Source organism: Musa acuminata, chromosome BXJ2-3 (genome assembly GCF_036884655.1).
Source record: "Musa acuminata AAA Group cultivar baxijiao chromosome BXJ2-3, Cavendish_Baxijiao_AAA, whole genome shotgun sequence".
NCBI classification, from domain to species: Eukaryota; Viridiplantae; Streptophyta; class Magnoliopsida; order Zingiberales; family Musaceae; genus Musa; species Musa acuminata.
Genome location: NC_088340.1, coordinates 30850918 through 30870155, shown reverse-complemented (window position 1 = coordinate 30870155; position 19238 = coordinate 30850918). Strand labels below are relative to the sequence as shown.

General features: G+C 39.9%; 2 protein-coding genes and 1 long non-coding RNA gene across 4 annotated transcripts; 1 reads left to right on the top strand and 2 right to left on the bottom strand.

Annotated features, from left to right (window-relative positions):
* The first annotated feature begins 305 nt into the window (after positions 1–305).
* On the top strand, positions 306–5214 carry LOC135607679 (uncharacterized). 2 transcript variants are annotated; one of them, XR_010485228.1, is made up of 4 exons: positions 306–603; positions 2135–2527; positions 4506–4620; positions 4717–5214. It is a non-coding gene; the product is annotated as an uncharacterized LOC135607679 (long non-coding RNA). The 2 variants fall into 2 exon arrangements; XR_010485227.1 differs by having other exon boundaries at positions 2087–2527.
* Positions 790–5826, bottom strand: LOC103978369 (homeobox-leucine zipper protein GLABRA 2). The gene is made up of 11 exons (XM_009394144.3): positions 5654–5826; positions 5324–5568; positions 4738–4855; positions 4362–4556; positions 3819–4193; positions 3348–3449; positions 2913–3122; positions 2576–2750; positions 2238–2509; positions 2073–2159; positions 790–1851 (listed from the first exon to the last, which is right to left on the bottom strand). Exons 1-11 carry the CDS (start codon positions 5738–5740, stop codon positions 1468–1470), a joined length of 2250 nt encoding a protein of 749 aa, XP_009392419.2. The 5' UTR covers positions 5741–5826; the 3' UTR covers positions 790–1467.
* Positions 5827–16378: 10552 nt separating this feature from the next.
* Positions 16379–17526, bottom strand: LOC108952311 (protein SPEAR1-like). The gene is made up of 4 exons (XM_065097535.1): positions 17239–17526; positions 17061–17159; positions 16905–16975; positions 16379–16821 (listed from the first exon to the last, which is right to left on the bottom strand). The coding sequence occupies exons 1-4, from the start codon at positions 17431–17433 to the stop codon at positions 16692–16694; spliced, it is 495 nt and encodes a 164-aa protein (XP_064953607.1). The 5' UTR covers positions 17434–17526; the 3' UTR covers positions 16379–16691.
* Positions 17527–19238: the final 1712 nt, after the last annotated feature.

Genomic DNA, 19238 nt, shown 5'->3' with positions numbered 1-19238 from the left:
ATGCCCCACACGGCCACCGATTGCACGGCTACCACGGGGAGGGACGTGCGCGTCGGTCGATAAAGCGCAGTCATGGCGGGTAATGTCGGATGTCGAAAATTCCATTGTGGAGACAACACGCTATCGGTCCACATAGGCTTTATCCTGGTCATCCAACCAGGATCCGAATCCGAATTGAATCGACCCGAAATGAGGATCCGAAATTTCAGGATCTTGTTGGAGAAGTCAGAATAAGCGGATTGGTTTAGAGCCCTGTTGGTTCCCACGTGGGTCGAGCAATCCCTCTTCGTTTTGTACTCGGCGCTTCGTGAGCATGGCGTGGAGGACGAGGTCGAGCGTTCTTGTCGATGGCGACGAGGTGGAAGACGCTGGAGGTCGTTGGCATTCAAGCCTTCGCTGGATCCTAATCCAACGGACGGCGGTGTCGCAGTGGACGACGGGGTGGCGCACGTTTTCACGACGGCAGTATTGGTAGAGGGCGGTGAATAGGGTGTAAGCTCGCCTGGAATTGCAGCGGACAGAGCGTCTCTTGGGCCATACCTTGAGTTTTCAACGGGAATTTTGGGCCTTGAACCTTCCTCCTGCCTTTCTCTTTGGCGTCAGGTAAATCTCCCTCTAACCGCTGTAAGAAGAGAGTGCTTTTCGTTCCACTTCGCCCTTGAGTTGAAATTTGCTACGCCTTTTCCTTTGGCCAACTTGAATGATGCTTTACTTTCTGAGATCTTTCATCACAGCGAGACGATGTAGATCCATGTGGCCAATATATTGTACGAAAGGATCCTTTAAAGATAGCAAATCTCTTCTTAAATTAGTTCTGCCTTAATTTGCGAGAGTAACCATGATGTACAAACTCGACTATGATTCAGTGCCCATAATTGAATCTTATGGACGATGATGCCTACCAGGTATTTGGTCTTGGCAAGGCTTTCAGTCGGATCAGGTGCCTGTTTTATCAGTCTTCCTTTCTATCTTTGTAAAGGAACTACTTTTAGTTGCCTGTTCTTGGTCTCTTCCACCTCCCTTTCAGAGGATTGATTGATGGGAGGGAGAAAAGCCAACTTTAGTGCCATCCTTACCATCAGCGAAGCTTCAAACTCTTGCGGTTAAATACATCTCATTAGGTTATGAGTTCAATAATTGTAGAACTCATTAGCTTATATCAATATCATGTGACACGGTCCCCTCCAAAAGGCCAAAAGAAATGCTTTGTGAAGACTCACTGGCATTGGAAGAACTTGCTACATGTTACATTCTTTTATACCTTCTGCACAGGCCTGCTTTTCAACCTAGATCATCTTATCTGAATTCTTCCAGTGCAAGCTTTCTGACCATGTTGTTAATTCTTACCAATCTATATTGATTTCTATATTTTACTTACTCTTCCCGTGTTTGTGCATGTCTGATTCCTCCAATTAGTGATTTGAATCTGTTTCCATCATCTTCACAAATTTGCTTAGGCCACGTAAGTTACCCATCTTCACAGCCCAGTGCTTTCTTGATATTCTGCAGTGTGCATGAAACAAGTGTGTTCACAGTTTCCACTGATTCCATTGTTAGCTTCGCCATGGGTGAGGAATTGGCAAGAATTTGGAATGCTATTGTAAGCAAAGATCCTCCTTCCAGTGTCCTCTCCTCTGGCCTAGATGTGATCACGAGAGGCCTGGTCTCAAGCCCATCAGGAAGTATAGAAAATCCTGATGGCAATATAGCCAAGCTACTAGAATCGCACCCAGTCATCACTGATTGCATGCCATCAATGTCCACAGGAGCAAAAACCACCATTGACTCATAAGCGTTAGTGCTGCTATCTTGAAGAACCCAAATGTTAGTCCTCTCTGATGAAGTTGTTGTCTGTGTATGCACATCAAATATTAAACATCTCAACTTTTACATCTTTAAAAAGAAATGTTGTATGTCAATTTGATCACTGGCCTAGTGTGTTTTAAATTTTATTTTGTATTTCTATTTTTGTTAATTTAATATTCTACTGGAAACTTAGGGATTAAAGTTCTTTGGTTTTTCGACTGCTAATTATGAATCATATCAACAGATTGTTGAATACTTATACTTACATGCATCGTAACAGAGTTTCCACGATCTTGGCCCTTTGCTAAATTCACCGTTGTTTGAGTAGGGCCTGGTGTAAGCATGATGTCCCACTGAACAACGAAAAAGGAGGTTTGTTTACTATCTAGCAGAGCAAATATGACAAAAAGGAGTGATGGAGAATATCTTACTTCAGCTCTTCTTGATTCATCTCTCAAGAAATCAAATAGAGTCATTGTAGGAACAGGCAGCCATGTCGACAGAACTGCACAGATGATCAGTCCTGGAGGCTCACCAGGATCATTCATATTCTTCCTTGATGTGAATCGAATTTCATCTCCACTCTTTGTCGATACCTTGGTCCATGTGCGGTGTCCTGATGCACCGATGTTCTGGCAAAAGATTGAAGTCATTCTTTGTCCAAGCTTCAGGATGCTCTTTCTTCCAGCCAGTGTGGAGACTCCTGAGAATCTCATGCGAGGTAAGTAATAAGTTCATTTTCCTAACAGGTAAAAGAATTGCTACGTACCATTACAGTCTCTTGTGGGAACATTAGTGGCCATGAAGAAAACTGATCTTTCACATTGCAGTCGTAGTGTTGCCATCCAGTGTCTAGCCCCAAAAGCCAGGCCATTGGTAACAATCGAGCGAAATAGTGTTGGAATTACACTTTTTTGGCATTCCATGTGTTCTACCCAAATCACCTAGATTCAGAGAATGAAATATGATGACTTGCAGATGATGCAGTTGTGTATAACCAAATGATCTTACAATTTCATCTTAAGATAATGAGCATCTCAATCTTGAGAGGAAGGTTGCAGAACTGCTGCATATAAGAGGGAAACAACTATAAGATTTTGAAATACCTTGCAGTGACCATTGTCTTGGTCCTCTATTATACAGCCTGATGGGCGCTTCCTACACTTCATGAGTGATGCATCTATGTTTTCTTCAAGTTTGTCAATGGATATGTCTAAAATTGCCCACCTACTAGGGCTTAGTTTCTTGCAGTACCTCACAAAGTAGATTTCTCTTGTTGGCACCAAAGGTGTAAGCATCTGAATTTCTGCAAACATCTGAGAAAATTTAATGAGTTACTATGAGAACTACTACCTGTATTATGTACATTGAATAGTCACAGATACTCTAGTCAGCAAGAACTTAGTTGAATAGGACATCTATGGGGTACTGATGACCCCTGTGATAAGATAAACTTGATTGGTCGAGTTCATGATGAAAACAATGTCGAAGTGAAGAGGTACCATCTTGCTGATTCAGTCATGCTGGTTAAGGGAGCTTACCAGTTGTAAGGTACCATCTTTACTGTCAGCCTGTCCATTGAAAATGACATCAACTATGGCAGCCTTGGAGATCATACAAGGAAATAAGTCCTTCCATTGGTTCTACAACAAGAAAGGAACAAACAGAGATTACAAGGTTATGTACCGGTATCTAAGTAGTCATCATTAAGATTTATTGTTAATTTGGTCAGAAGTAAAAGGCTAAATATGCCAATGTCAAGGAACCCATGCAAATACCAATTTAGGAGTGCAATTCTGTTCTAATTTGCTAATTAGCTTCTGTTTGATGTTTGATATTTTCATGGGTGATGGCAGCAAGAAAGTGCTATAAGAATGAACAATAAAAATTCAAAGTTTATAATGACTTAGTTATGTTTGATATCCAGCTATCTGTAAATATATGCAAACAAGAAAGTTCCAGGAATTTCAATAGGATAGAAACTGATATGCATGTAGACATATGAACTTTACCACATCCATGAAGGCTTGTACGAGCCTTGTCATGTCAAAGAAGACAACACCAGTCTCTCTGGAAGCCTCAATATTCCTGAGACATCCATTTCTTGAATTATCGGGTGAGAATTCTTTAACATACTCATCATAGTTAAGTATCTCCCTTCCGGTCTCAACACTTCGAACCCACAAGGGTCCCTGGGCAGTAGCCATCTTGATCAGCTCGTCCAGGGCAACATTGACGATCTCTAAAATTTTAGATTTCTCAAGACCCAAGAATCCACTATAACAATCTAATGAGCTCTTGTTTTGATCGGCGCCTGCAGAGCATGATGAACTTGGTGAAGTGTTTCCATCTGGGATGCTTCCTTGCATTCGACGTAGTTTTTCTATCTAGGAGTTGGATTGAAGATCAAAGTTATTGCAGTAGAAATAGCAATAGTTGAAATGTTCAATAGGTATAAAAATACGGGGAAATCTGTAGCAAAAGTCAAAATGTTATTTCTAGCAAGAGTACAGATTAGCTAGTCAGATAATGAGCCATTGGGTCATAAGCCATACCTCTGCTTTTAGCCTGGCATTTTCGATACGAAGTTGTTGTTCCTCTGTGGTCATGGTGGTGTCCTTGCTTAAGGTTGCAATACCACAATTGGGACAGCACGCTTTCTTTATCGTCTCTCTCATGGCACGGTTTTCCTCCTGCAGTTTCTCTATCTCAGATTTCAGTAGAGAGTTCTCATGCCGCTCCTGCACCGCCTGTGGGGAACTTACAGTTTCATGATAGTTCAATGTTCAAAAGATGCGAGAGCAAATGAAACTGGTATGTGATTGCAAAACTAGTCTTCTTAAAATTATTTGTGCTCTAATCTCATTTCTTTAAGCAACTGATCCATTTGGCATATAATTTTTGAGACAGGCTAGTTCTTTGAATGGGTACCTTGATCTGGGTTCGTCGATTTTGAAACCAGAACTTGACCTGCCTGGCAGAAAGGCCTAGCTGCTTGCTCAACTGCTGCCTCTGCTTCTCGTCTGGATGGGGTGACTCCTTGAACAACCTGTGTTGTCCATTCCTTATATTAGATTTGATTGGTTAACTACACTTAATGGTAGTCATCATTAGTTTTTTATTTGGTACATGTTCCTGTTTACCCAGTATGATTTTATCACAGAAAGGAACAGATCAGTTCCTAGATAATGGTTTTTCTTGAACTGCACAAAGCTCCTGCTACCTGGTATCCTTTTGATGATCGACTACACTCTCTATGATTATGTGCTTTATTCTGATTTAGAGTTTAAGGAACATGAGTGGGTCGTGGTCTGGGCAATTCTTTTTCTGAAATCAAATGACCGGTTTTACACTACTTAGAATAATATCTTTAAAATTCACAATATGAAGCTTTAGACATGGCAAAAAGCAATATACCATTATGACCTGGCAGAAACCGAGACATGCATGAGTATGTAGAAACTCCTAGTATGTCACAAAGACAGGAGGGAGGATCAAGTTGAGCAAACCAACTCACGCCTCCATTTCTCTGATCTGTTCAGCTGTGTGCCTATGATACTTCTTCCTCTTCCTCTTGTTTCCGACCTCTCTGTTGTCATCCTGTGATTCATTGGACTCTCTGTCTTCCTCGGATCGACCTGCTGCCCCAGAGTTCTCGCCGCTGATCCCTGCCTGCTCCCCTTGACCCCCTCCACCACTCCCCTCGTCCCCTTCCTCCACCTCGGCTGCTGCCGCCGCTGCATTGTTCCTGAATACACCTGCCTATCATATTGTCAGGAAGGAAAAATGTTAAATTCATGATCGAACAGAGGGAGAGCGGTAAGGATGCAAAGAAATAAGTAGTTACTAGAGAGAGGGAGAGCGCTGGGGATGCAAAGAAGTCTTTGACAGGAGGAATGTTGTTGTTGTTCATGCTGCTTTGGTGTTTTCTCATGCATGCAAAGCCCCCAGATTAAGTTGGAGGGGAATGGAGATATGGAATGGTGTTAAGAGGGAAAGTTGAGGAGGGAGGTAGCTGAAATATGGAATGAGGAATAAATGATACAAAACAAAGGGAGAGACTCTGCAATGGAAATATGTATTGGAGGACTGTTAGGATTGAATGACAGTTATGTATACAATGTGTGTCATAGGAAACAACACTATCTTTACATGGCTGGCAACTGTGCCTTTAAAGAGAGTCATCCATGCAGGCCTTCGGTAGCCATGCTACCATATGATCCATCCTTCACTTTTACCAATCTGGAATGTAAATTTGCAGAAACTATTGTCCCTTACCTGTGAAGTGAAGACTCCCATTTCCCAATGATTCTATCCGTCCATGCTGCGTCTTCAAAGCAAACAATTGTTATTATCTATTTGATACTTCTCCGTGTGCTCTTTTTTCTTGATGAGTAAACTTTCCTGTTAAATAGTTAGATGGGTGAATCCTTGATGTTCCAAATCGGTCTCGAATCGAGTCAAAGCGAGCATGGAGATAAGAATGTTTGGTGGCCGAACTTTAGACGTAAAGAAGGCCTTGGAGAAACATGAATTCCTGGAGACTAGTACATCTGGAATTTTGAGGAAGATGGTGGGATGCAGGCATCGTTTTGAAGGATTAAGGGTGTCATGAGCTTGAATGGTGGTTGTCTAGGGGTGAGAATATGAATTCATCTGATTCACAATGGTGTTTCTGCGCATGTCTGTTCCACCTGCATAAGAACAGGAAGCTTTTTCTTGAAACAGGGACATGTTTCTGTCCGGTCCAGGTGGTCAATTGCAGGGTTGATTCAAATGCATCGCCCTCATCAACAACCAGTAATCAGTCTCCGCGGCCACTTCCATGGCAGCACTCGTGCTTAAACCAAATCACTTGTGCATTGTTTTGAAAGAGAAGAAAATTTAATAGCAAAAGCTTTTTACTAGGACTCGTTCCTTTTCCATGTCTTTCTCATCATTGTTAGTGTTGGAATAGTGAACATCTGAGTTTAATGATCTATTTCTTTTATATATCAAAGAATTTGGAATTACTTGGACCATAATAAAGCATCCATGATCTCCATATCTCCTTTTTTATGTGCCTCTGTGGCATTGTTTCTTAATAACGATGGCTCTAATAGTCGACTCAGCCATCAAGAAACCCTTATTTTTTGCTAGTCAGAATTTAGAAACCCATGAAACTTTTATTAAAGAAATTAAGAATATGCGTGCATGTGCATCTTTTAATTGGATTATTTACATAATGTTCTCATGCTCCTGCTTTCTCAGGATATTTTGCTGGTGATCACAATTCCTCACAATAATGTTTTTTTTTTTTCTTTTTTTTTGTGGAGATAACATCTGCAATGTTTTGCCTTCAGGTGTCTCTTTCTTTTCCTACAACAACTGGTAGGATGTTGTATTTGAATCTGAATCAAAATGGGATAACACAAGGTAAAAGCTCTCATAATATATCCCAACATTTACTACTGCTGTCTGTCAAATCTTGGTTGATGAATGAGAGCATTTTGAATGAACCACATGATGGTTTTGAGTAGTTGTGGAATGGTAGATAGGGCAAATGATCTGTAGCCATGTACTTTTATTTTCTTTAGATCATGGAACCAACCCCACACGTCTACTGTTGTCCTCTTTCTCTTTTTTCCTGTGGTCTCATCAAGGAAGACCAAGATTTGGTTTAGAACTCATATAAGAGATTCGTTCTTGTTCTAGGCTATGTATATTTCACCCCAAATTCTCATTCAAAAATAGTGAAAAGGCAGAGAAAGAAAATGAGAGATTTGAATTGAACAAGCACTCAAGGATGTGTTCTTTTAGTGACAATCTTAAGTTAGCTTAACTAATAAAGGCTATCAAATCATCTCAAGACATCAAAATTTAGATAATTTTTAAAAATCAAAGTATTTTTAAAATCTAACATCGTTTTCACGATGAAGAAAGTAAGGATTTTAAGATAATTTGACATTGGAAAAAAGAAAAAGGAATTTGTATGAAGTAATACTAAAAACTTGGAATTTGCAAAGTTAATTGAGTGGGTTGATCACTTGAGCATTTTCTAACACCTACTACTGTTGTTAGTTCTTTGTTACAGAAAAGCTCTATTTTCCAACATCTCTTCTCTGTATGTCTTTGTTAAGATGAACATATCAAAGGCTGCTGGTGTGGGAATTTGTCTTCTTCTTTTAGGAGAAAAGCTAATGGAAGGACCAGTTTGATACAGCAAGGCTTTCTTATCTTCTTGCATGAGATTGGTAGTTGTGGAGAAACTTGTTTTTGTAGCCATCATCATGAGTTCCTTGCTGTCCTTATTGTTCCCGTAATAAACCTTCGAAACATGTGCATAACCTGAACCTAAATTGGATATTAATTTTCATGCACCTCAATCCATTTGATGGTTACTCTCTCATAAATTGGAGTGAATAATTTTATCATGTGTGAGAGCGACCCATCCATCTTACATTAGAGTGAGCAGCAGCTTTGGGCAATAAAATAGTGCATTCCCTGACCAACCTACTACTCATAATTAATCTATGGGTCTTATTGGATGTCATGTTTATATAATCTATGTTTTTTTATTATACCTATATATATATATATATATATATATATATATATATATATATATATATATATATATATATATATATATATATATATATATATATATTTTATAGTTAGAAGAAACAAAATGCATGAATAAGAGGGAAAAAAAAAACAATCAAATTCTGATGATTTATAAGACACAAACATACATAGGAAAATAACATGGGGATGTACAAGGGGAGGATGGAAAATAATGATGAAAGACGAAGAGAGGGAGATAGTAAAAGAGATTGATGGAAATTAGCTGAGAAAATGATGATGATAATAAGATAATGATAAACCTTAACATTAGATTGTGTTGGTGCTTATTCTCATCTTTGTTAGTCCCCACTAATAAGATATGTTAGTCCCCACTAACTTAACTTCAATCTATATTACATGTTAAAATTTTCTCCTTCTCATCTTTGATTTAAGAGAGTGAGTTTTTGTTAGAACCCTTGCATATTCTAAACTTGGGGTTGATCTCTTTAGGGGATCGATCTCCTTGGAACTCTATAGGAGTTCCTCTTTCCAAGTTGCTGCTCAAAAGAAAAGATTCATCTATTGCTTATGAAAAGAGGAGGAATACATGGCTATTTATAAGGCTTCTAAACCCTAACTCCTAATATGACTCCTACTCAAGACTCCTACTTCTAACCAACTCCTAATATGACTCCTACTCAAGACTCCTATTCCTTTACAATTCCTAATTCTTCTCTAAGAAATAATCTCCTAACCGTAGCTGACCTCTTCACCTCTTTAATATGGGTCGGCTTAGGTAGGTTTTACATGAATGTCCCTCTCAATAAGGACTCTCCTAGCTAGAGTCCTAATTGACCCGCCCTCTTCAAATCAGCCTTGTCCTTGAGGCTGACGATTCATGAATTCTGAGAATTTGATCTTCAAGTCATCATAATTCTCCTAAGTGACATCTTCTGTTGGTAGGTTCGCTCACTATATTAGCACTTCAGTAGTGGGTCGTCGTCGTCGAGTCACGATCCGTCGATCAATAATGGCACTTGGCTGGGTCTGGAGTTCTCTTTGAGTAGTCATATTTGGTGGGTGTCTTTGGGCTGTCTCCAAGCACCTATTTACAACTTCCATTTGGCCGTCGGTTTGTGGGTGATATGCCATATTCCTTTTCAATTTAGTACCATGTATATGGAATAACTTTGTTCAAAATCTGCTTGTGAAGATGTAAGTAGAATTTGTCATAAGCACAATACGTCCCTTATAGTATAATTCTTTTGAATCTCAATTGTAATGAGTCACGGAGCTTGGTGCTTCCTCCAATTTTTTTATGATCTTACTGGTCTTCGAATCTTTCTGTCATTCTATCTTAATATCCTCAAGGAAGTCGTTGGTCGAAAGTGAAACGACCGAAAATTCAGCTTGCTCGGGTAGCTGCAAAAGCGCATCTGCAACAACATTCTCTTTCTCCTTTTTGTAAGTTATTTCATAATCAAATCTAAGAAGTTTTGTTACTTATTTTTGCTGCTTAGGGGATGATATCTTTTGCTCCAAAAAGTACTTGAGGCTTTTATAGTCGGTTTTAATTTGAAATCGTCAACTGATCTAGGGTCCCCGTCTCGTTGCTGTGTGCACAATAGCGAGCATCTCCTTATTATATATTGACATATTTTGATGGGAGGGAGACAATGCCTTGGTAGTGTATGCGAGTGGTCGATTATCTTGCATGAGAATGGCTCCAATTCCGACTCCAGATGCGTCGACCTCAATAATGAAAGTGTTGGGAAATCTTGGGGGCGACATCACATGCGCAGCGGAAGAACAAGAAAACAAAATCCCCGATTCCCAAAAAGATGTTCGTCGTCGTGCGAAGATTAGTGCGCAAAATCCGCGAAACTTAAAACTGCGTATAGAGTAGGTTGTGTTACCTAGGGAGATCGTATATCCCTGTTTCCTTGCAGATCCTTAGGAGAGGGTGAAGGAGGTCAAGCGTCCTCCTCTCTAGCGGTGATCCACACAGCAGGGTTGCGACGACGCTCCTCAAGACTCCAGGCCTGCTCTGAGGTGGAGAGGAAGAGAAGAATAGGAAAGGCAAGCAAAGGCTCTAGCCTATGAGGCTGTGAATCCCTCCTATTTATAGAGATCCCGTGTCAAACCCTAATGGGTCCTTCCCTAGTGGGTATTGGATCTGCATCCAATAAGACAAGGGCTCCGTCGGATATCTCATATCCGAACCTCTACTCATCGCAATGCCTACCATATGTGTGTGACCCTCTAGGCCCAATATCGAGCTGGCCGTGAGTCATACCTGTCAGAACTCCTTCTAACTGAGTGAATTATTATCTCTGTAATAATTCACTCGACTCATCGACTACGGACGTACTAGGCCACTACGCCGTAGTCCCCAGACGATACAGGGGAATCCAATCCATTGGACCTGTCTGTCCTCAGTTACCATGTACCTATAGTCCCTCATCCATCTAATATCCCAGAGACCGTATATCGAGCATGGTGCTGTCAGACCCATACGGTTTCTACTCGAGTCTCGCTCTAATCGGATTCTCCCGGAGAACTCTCTCTCTCTCAACCCGAATGACCCTGGCCAGGGATTTGTCTGAGCAAGAACACATAGGATATTCCTCTCATGACGCCGAGAGTGGATGATCCTCTATTGACACTCAATAGCCCTCGTAAGGTCGACTACCACTCCCAATGACCAGTTGTACTAGATCTGGGGACAGCCAAACCTATAAGTCTGGTATCAAAGAGTGGAGCACTCATATAGGACATCCTTGGTGTCTCAAGTCTAAGGACCAGATACACCACTAGGACTACGGAATCGCTGTCTGACAATAAGGCATCATCAACCATCCAGCATTCCGTAAGCGGATCAATCAGTGAACTCATTCTCCAATGAGCACCTGTACTGTATCCCTAGTGTCCCTACACGAGCAGCTATGAGACTAGCTGCATCCATCATATGGACGGGTATACAGCACACCAGTCTATCCGGTTATCACAATGTCCCTCTCGAGTAACCTATGACCGGGATTATTTAGGATATGTGTTTAAAGGTGAATCGATCTCATTATCGTGATCTCATCACGATCCGATTCCCATTGCACAAATCTAAGGACATCACAATATATATATGCATTTATGCAATAGTTATAAAGTGATATACGCCAAAATATAATAAGCAAAAAGATTCTGTATCAAGTCACACGTGCCATCACTCACGTGATTGGCTTGCTGGGCACCTATGACTAGCAGAAAGGTCGGTTGAAATCTGGTAGTGCTAGCATTAGCGTTGTCGTCATGGTTGCCTTAAGTTTGTCGAAGGCAGTGGAGGCTTTATCCAACCATTGGAAGACATCTTTTTTTAGTAAGAAAGTAAGTGGTGCACTGATCTTTCCATAGGTTTTCACGAACTTGTGGTAGTAGCCTATTAAACCCAGAAAGCCATGTAGCAATTTTATGTTCCTCGGGGTCGGCCAGTTCTGCATTGCTTCTATATTGGAGGGGTCCCCATCACACCTTCCTCTGATATGATATGCCCAAGATATTTCACCTTTTGTTGAAGAAAGCAAAAATTCATAGTGATCGTTGTGTGTTCGAAAGGCGGTTTTCGGTATGTCTTTTTCGCACACTCGTATTTGATGATACCCGGATCGAAGGTCCAACTTTGTGAAGATTTGTGTTCCCTTTCATCTAGCAATTCATCTACTACTAGAATAGGGTATTTATCCTTGATGGTTATGCCATTGAGAGCTCGATAATCAACGCATATTCGCCATGTTTCGTCCTTCTTGCGTACAAGTAGCACCGGTGAAGAGTAGAGACTATAACTTGGCTGAATAACTCCTGTTTCGAGCATCTCTTTTACAATCCTTTCTATTTCATCCTTCTGGAGATGTATATACTAATATGGCTGAATATTTACTAGAGGTTTGCTTAGAAGAATCGTTATGTAATGAGCATGCCGACGGGTAAGAAGTAGGTTGTGCGGTTCATCAAATATATCTGAAAATTCAGCAAGCAAAGGAAGTAAGTTTGGATCTTCAAATTCTATTGGCTCTTCCTTAGTTTGCTGCTCAAGTTGTACCAAAAAATCGTTGTATGCTTTATGCAAAACCTTCTCCATTTGTTGTATGCAAATTGTCATTACGTCGCCCCCACGTTTCCCGTGCAGTATCACTTGTTTCTCCTTACTATAAAATTTCATAATTAGTTGCATAAAATTTCAAGAAATATCATCTAATGTCATAACCATTTAATTCTGAGTATTGTCTTATGATCATCAAAAGAGAGGAGGAAGAAATATGCAATTATCTCTTGGTCCTGTAGCAATAGTTTCACTCGCGGGCGCCTACGATCATACTTCAAAATCCATCCATCGGTGACCTTAATGTCAAACTTGCTACAATTCTCGATAGGTAAGGCCATCCGGACAGCAACCTTACTGTATAGGAAGTTATTAGTATTGCCCATGTCGATGAAAACAGTGATCGATTGTTGTTTGAGAAGGCCTCCAACTTTTATCGTTTGCTGGTTTGAGTAGCCGGTTAGTGCATGTACCGTGACTTCGGTCGGTTGTGGCTCTTCTTCTACATCTTCTTCTTCATGTTCAAAGCTCTCTTCTAGATGTTCAATAACACATTCTTCTATTGGTTCAATCATAAGAAGTCTCCTTTTACTACAGCGATGCTCACGGCTCCACAGCTTATCGCAATGCCAACATAACCCCTTCGCATATCGCTCCCGAAGCTCTTCTCTTGTCAACCTCTTTGGTGCAGGGACTCGATCAACAGTAGGGGGGCCGAGGGCTTCAGTATTGCTGGTCGAGGAGCAACCCTAGTCCTCCAAGCTTCATGGTTCAATCGCTCCTCTTGATGTCGTGCGAAAGAGATGGCTGCCATAAGCATGTACGGTTGTCGTGCTTTAACTTCTCCCTGGATCTCCGGCTTTAAGCCCTCAATGAAGGTCCCTAATAGCTGTTTTTGAGACCAATCATGAGTTTGATTAGATAACCTTTCAAACCTGATTTGGTACTCCTGAATGGTGGAGGTTTGTCGGATCTTTGCTAGTTGTTCGTCAATGTTCTCGTAATCGGTTGGTCCAAAGCGGATCAGCAGTCTTTCTTTGAATTGTCGCCATAAGAGGATTCCATGAGTGTGTTCAAATTAGTCAAACCATTGTATAGCATCCCCTTCAAGATGTATAGCCGTAATTTTCACCATAGATACGTCCGCGATTTTGTGGTACCGAAAATATCGCTCCACGCGTGAGATCCAACCAATCAGGTCTCCTTCTTCCCATCTAGGAAAGTCCACCCTCATGCATAGATAGTTGGGGTCAGTCATAGAGCCTCCCCTTCCTTGGAAGTCATCTCTTTGAGCTTGGTGCGATTGGGCAAAGCTTTCTCCTTGATGTGATTTCTTTAGGCTTAGTGGTCGGCTCAATCTAAGTTCGTTAAAGAGCATTTGAATCTTATCCTCCATTTGCACCTTGAAGGCTTCGAATTTAGCATTGATTGCCTCTTCAAATGCCATAGTATATGCCTCTAAATATGTGATGTTAAGATCTCTCTTTTGTTGTCGGGTTAAAGGCATATATAGGTTGAAAGAAGTGATGGTCGAAAGGGTTGGTGGATCGGTGGATATAGGCTGCAGTTTAGACTTGTTTTGTGGCTATTTTGGGTACAGTTTGAGGGTATGGTTTAGTGGAGTTTTAGGGCTGTGGATGAAAGTTTTGGATCTGTGGTAGATGGCAGCAAAGGTTTGACAGAAATCAATGGAAGTTGCTGCAAATATGTGTTGTCTTGTAAGAGTAGAATTGTTATAAAAAAAACTGTGGTTTCTCGATAAAATTTCTATCAAAAACTTGAGAGGTTTGAGGAGGGAATTGATAGCAAAATCTCAGTTTAATGACAGCAAGGATGTCTATTTTAATCAAGAAAATTTCAGCAGTATAACAACAAGAAAATTGATGCAAGTTGCAATAGCAGAAATCTCGTTGAAAAATTTTAGCGGTTTGCAACGAAAATTTATAGAAACATAAAATCGTTTTTAGAGATTAATTCATCAATAGATCAATATTAGATAGAAGCTAAGATGATTTATGAAGTGTATAAGAAATTTCGTTTAAAAAGGATTGCAAATAGATCGGTTAAGGCAATAATATGTGGCTGAAATTTTCTACAGATTTTCAAATATAGTAGATTGGACGTAAAAAATTAGTGGTTTATATTAAAAAAAAAATTATGAAATGAAAGAAAAATCCACTGTTAGGAAGTATCAAAGCTATCATAAAAATTTCGTAGAGATTTGGACAGAAAAAACGTAGTAGCAAGATCAAACAAACTATACTATGCGGCTAGAATTTTACAGTGTAGATTTTCAAGTATAACAGTTTAGACATAAAAGATCAATAGTTTATATTGAGAATTTTTTGACAAAACCAAAGAGAAATCTACTATTAGGAAGTGTCAAAGCTATCATAAAAATTTCATAGAGATTTGGATAGAAAAAATACAGTAGCAAGATCAAACAGATTATGCTATGCTGTTGGAATTCTGCAATGTATCTTTTGTCGTAGAGATGAAAACTTTGCGACGAAAAGTTTATGCAGCAATTTTAGAATAATTTGTTTTAGATTTTCGAATAAGGATAACTAAATTACAACAACAGTAAGATAGGAAACCAAAACCTGTTACAATTCACGAGGAGATCAAATGATGATCTATGGTGGTGGGATGATGGTGAAATTTGGTGAAGATCTTTTAAGCAATTGTGAGAATTACTTTGGGCGATTGTGGAGGGCTGATGGATGGCTGTGGAAGAGCAGGGAGATGCCAAGAACGTTGCTCTGATACTAGGTGTTAGAACCCTTATAGATTCTAAACTTAGAGTTGATCCCTTTAGGAGATCGACCTCCTTGGAACTCTATAGGGATTGATCGGCCTCCTTGGAACTCTATGAGGGTTCCTCCCTCCAAGTTGCCGCTCAAAGGCTGCAGAAAAGATTCATCTATTGCTTATGAAAAGAGGAGGAATACATGGTTATTTATAGGGCTTCTAAACCCTAACTTCTAATAGGACTCGTACTTCTAACCAACTCTTAATAGGACTCTACTCAAGACTCCTATTCCTTTACAACTTCTAATTCTTCTCTAAGAAACAACCTCCTAACCCTAGCCGGCCTCTTCATCTCTTTAATAGGGGTTGGCTTAGGTAGGTTTTATATGAATGTCTCTCTCAATTAGGACTCTCCTAGCTAGAGTCTTAACAGTCTTAGCATTAAGAGGTAGATTGTTCCTATGATATCTAGATGACGAGAGTCTTAGTTATGAAAATAATCTACTTGCATGCAAGCTAAGATATGATGTGATAGCCTAGTGGCATACAATACTAGTGGGATAAGGATACTTATGGATTCTAAGCAATATTTATCATATCATCAATATAATTGTTATAAGGTTTTTGTTACTTGCGATACCTAAAGATATCATGTCTCCATGGATACAACAACAACATCAACAATAACAACAACAACAACAATAATAATAATGATAATACTGACAGTGCTTTCGAACAATAAGATATTTTTTTTTAAGCAAAAAAAGTAAATAGTGAAAGTAGGATTGAGTTCAAAACATTACGATAATAATCAGTAAGATTTTTATTAGCTAAGCTAGTCAATATCTTCGCCAAGATACAATTTGATAGTAGTGCTAAGCCAGCTGTAACGAATTCAAAATAAAATTATTCTATATATAAGTGAATTAAGAAGTACAGATTTAAATACATAAACTGATGGACTACTGAAATCTTGGCATGATCACTTATCTTTTGCCCAAAGACTTGTTTCCTATCTCTTGTAGGACTTAGTAGCCATGCATGCAAAATAGAAGAGAAGAGAAGAAGAGTATAAAAGAGAGAGAGAGAGAGAGAGTCTCCATGAAATGGGCAAGTGATTTATTGTTAGCTGCTAACCAAAGATAGAGAAAGCCTCAACCATCTCCGATTCATGAGAACCAAAGATGACCTCATATTAGATCTGTGCTTCATGGTGTCTCATGCAAGACTAATACATGAAGATGACATCAAAATTTTGCCTTTGTGGATACCCTACAATAATCTTTCTCTTCTTTTTCTGCAGAATATACAGTAAGAGCATGAACAGGAAGGAGGACATCCATGCAAGTATTTAGAGTCATAGTCTAAGCTCCAAGTCTACTACTTGTCGTGCATCGTCCGGATCAGAATTCTGGCTGATCGAGCTTATCGAAAGGTTTTGATCATGCCGTCTATTCTCCTGTGCTGAGTCCTGCATGGCAAACGATGAGTTTATTTAGATCATAAGTGAGGCAGCATAAGAAATCAAGACAACCTCAGTGGTGGTTTCTTCGAAGAGCGGCAATGTCACGGTTGGCGGCGAGTAGCAGTGCGATGAAGACATGCCTCCTTGACTCAGATGCGATCTGGTAACATGAAACAGCAGGAGAATCGGTGAGCATCCTTCAAAACCTCTTCCACCCAATCTGATGACCAAACCACACTATACCTTGCCCAAGTACCCAACCAGCGTTCGCCACCAGTGAAACTTGTTCTTCCGGCGTCTCCATGATAATCCATCTACGATACACGAAAGAAGCAGCAAAAAGCATGAGCGGACGCAATCTTGTCCGTGTACAAACCCATGAGTGCAAGCTTGAGATACCATCATGTTGGGATGAAGCGCAAACGAAGGCCCTGGAACGATACCGGATGGTGACGAGGGAGGCGATGAGAATGCCATTTCCACTCTCGAGTCTTCCGGCTGAGACAACCATGATGGGGATTTAGGAGGAGGAAGAAAAGAACAAGGACAATCAAAACATGGGTAAGATCTGGGAGACCATGTTGAGATCGCTGCAGAATGGGGAGTCGAGCGACGAAACATATTCCTCCATTTGACTCTGCAGTCTCATCTGCTCCAGCTGAGCCACCCCGAGTCCTCTCTGGGGTTGCTTTGACTTCTCCTTCTTCCCCTTCCTGGATGACCCACATCTTCCGCTTCCCAGCCGTCCTCCCTTGAAGTATGTGCTTCCCATCCCTCCTTTCCGATCGATCTCCAAATCTAAGCCAAGAAGAAGACCAACAAGAACAAGAATGAGAGAGCGAGAGATGACTGATATAAAAAGGGTGTGGGGTTGCCTGAGACCAATGAAATGATTTGCTGGTTTAGATGTATGTGGATTTAGGGAGATCTTATTTGCTTAGCTGTGTGCTAATATCGATCGTATCCAAACTCAATAAATAAAAAGAAAGTTTTGGCTGTGGACTTCGATGCCAAAAAATCCGCGCACTAATATCAACTCTCCCAACTGGGGAAGCAGATTAGGTCAGAGTATTTTATTTGATATACTAGTATTGGAAAAGATCTACAGAAGATCACACTAAAAATTTCTGCCAACATCCAAGTAGATTCAGGTTATCGGATTCCGATATGGTAGTAAAAAGGTTTACTTAGCAAGCTCCACGAATCATGTCACGTGGATAGGAGTATCTCATGGTAGATATAGCTGCTGGTATGCTTAGATTCTTCGTATCTTGATTTGGGATATATATATATATATATATATATATATATATATATATATATATATATATATATATATATCTGATGCACGTGCGACGAGCCTCAGAGGACCACTAGATTTGGAGCGTATCCTTCTGGTCTGCTATTATTGCACGAATCTTCCGTTTGTCTTGAAGCAAATCTCGTTCTAATTGTTTGTTTGTTTGAGCTGCAGATGTATTATCAAATGTTCCTTTCTTAATAATTTTATGCAATCAGAAATTATTTGGCTAAAAACACTTAATATAGATTTAATTCTATAGTCCTTTCAATAAAAGAAGAAAAAAAATAGTAGAAGTGGAATTTTTGGAGTCTCTGATGATTCAATTATAACATCTTCGTGGATTGAAATATGTATATACTCTCTCTATAGAGAAGCATTTCATAGAAATTCTAAGGTGACGATTAACGATGCATTTCATTGAAATATGTATACTCTCTTAGTCCCTCCCTTCTTCGTCTTCATCCATCGCTCGTATGTCGAGCTTTCAGATGGAATGACATTAGGGTTTCGGAAACCACTAGAATTTATCTGCTAAATTTCTCCTCCTCGGGATCACATTAAGTGATTAGTTTAAAGAGGAAGAGATGGTGGGTGTGTTGTTGGAAAGAGGAAACACGGAGGTGTTTGGGAGGCAGATGATGCGATCGCATGAAGCTTACTGGTGTACTGACAGCATTAATTTCGTGTATGGGCCATGCAGGAAAGCATTACTTGAGGTGACAAGAGACAGCTTGGAACAACTCATGTGGAGATCATGCTCCATGTTCCTATCATTTATCTGTTTTTGGGAGATGAGGAACTACTGGATTAAAGATTTAGCATCAGTCAAAAGCTACCCAAAACACACAAGCAATCAATAAGAAAGAGAATGAGAGAGAGAGAGAGAGAAAGGAGAAGGCAACCACTCCATTTCCAAGCTGTGGATTCCTTTGCTTGAAGGTGGCACAACAAATATTATATTTGGAATGTGGAAGGAAGGTGTGCTCCATTATTTTTGCAGGGCAATACCTTCCTGAAAGGAGGAATTGGAAGAATATATATATATATATATATATATATATATATATATATATATATATATATATATATATTCCATTGACTAATTTAGGTGTCATATACACAAATGATTGAATACAAAGGGTGAACTCATTAAGACAGACTTTTCTCTAATATGACATCCAGAGAAGATTAATGTATGCTGTCTTACCCTTATATTTAGGGACATTTAATACTGCTGGTGGAGAGAGAGAGAGAGAGAGAGAGAGAGAGAGAGA

Bases quoted from the DNA above. Each gene is read 5' to 3' on its own strand.
- LOC108952311 (XM_065097535.1), bottom strand. From the start codon at position 17,433: ATGGGAAGCACATACTTCAAGGGAGGACGGCTGGGAAGCGGAAGATGT. The intron at 17,160-17,238 runs GTCTCCCAGATC...TGGTTGTCTCAG, and splicing joins TCTGCAGCGATCTCAACATG to CCGGAAGACTCGAGAGTGGA. The intron at 16,822-16,904 runs GTATAGTGTGGT...TCATGTTACCAG, and splicing joins TGGTTGGGTACTTGGGCAAG to ATCGCATCTGAGTCAAGGAG.
- LOC103978369 (XM_009394144.3), bottom strand. From the start codon at position 5,740: ATGAGAAAACACCAAAGCAGCATGAACAACAACAACATTCCTCCTGTC. The intron at 4,194-4,361 runs GTATGGCTTATG...TCCAACTCCTAG, and splicing joins ATGCCAGGCTAAAAGCAGAG to ATAGAAAAACTACGTCGAAT. The intron at 1,852-2,072 runs GTAAGTATAAGT...GTGCATACACAG, and splicing joins GAAACTCTGTTACGATGCAT to ACAACAACTTCATCAGAGAG.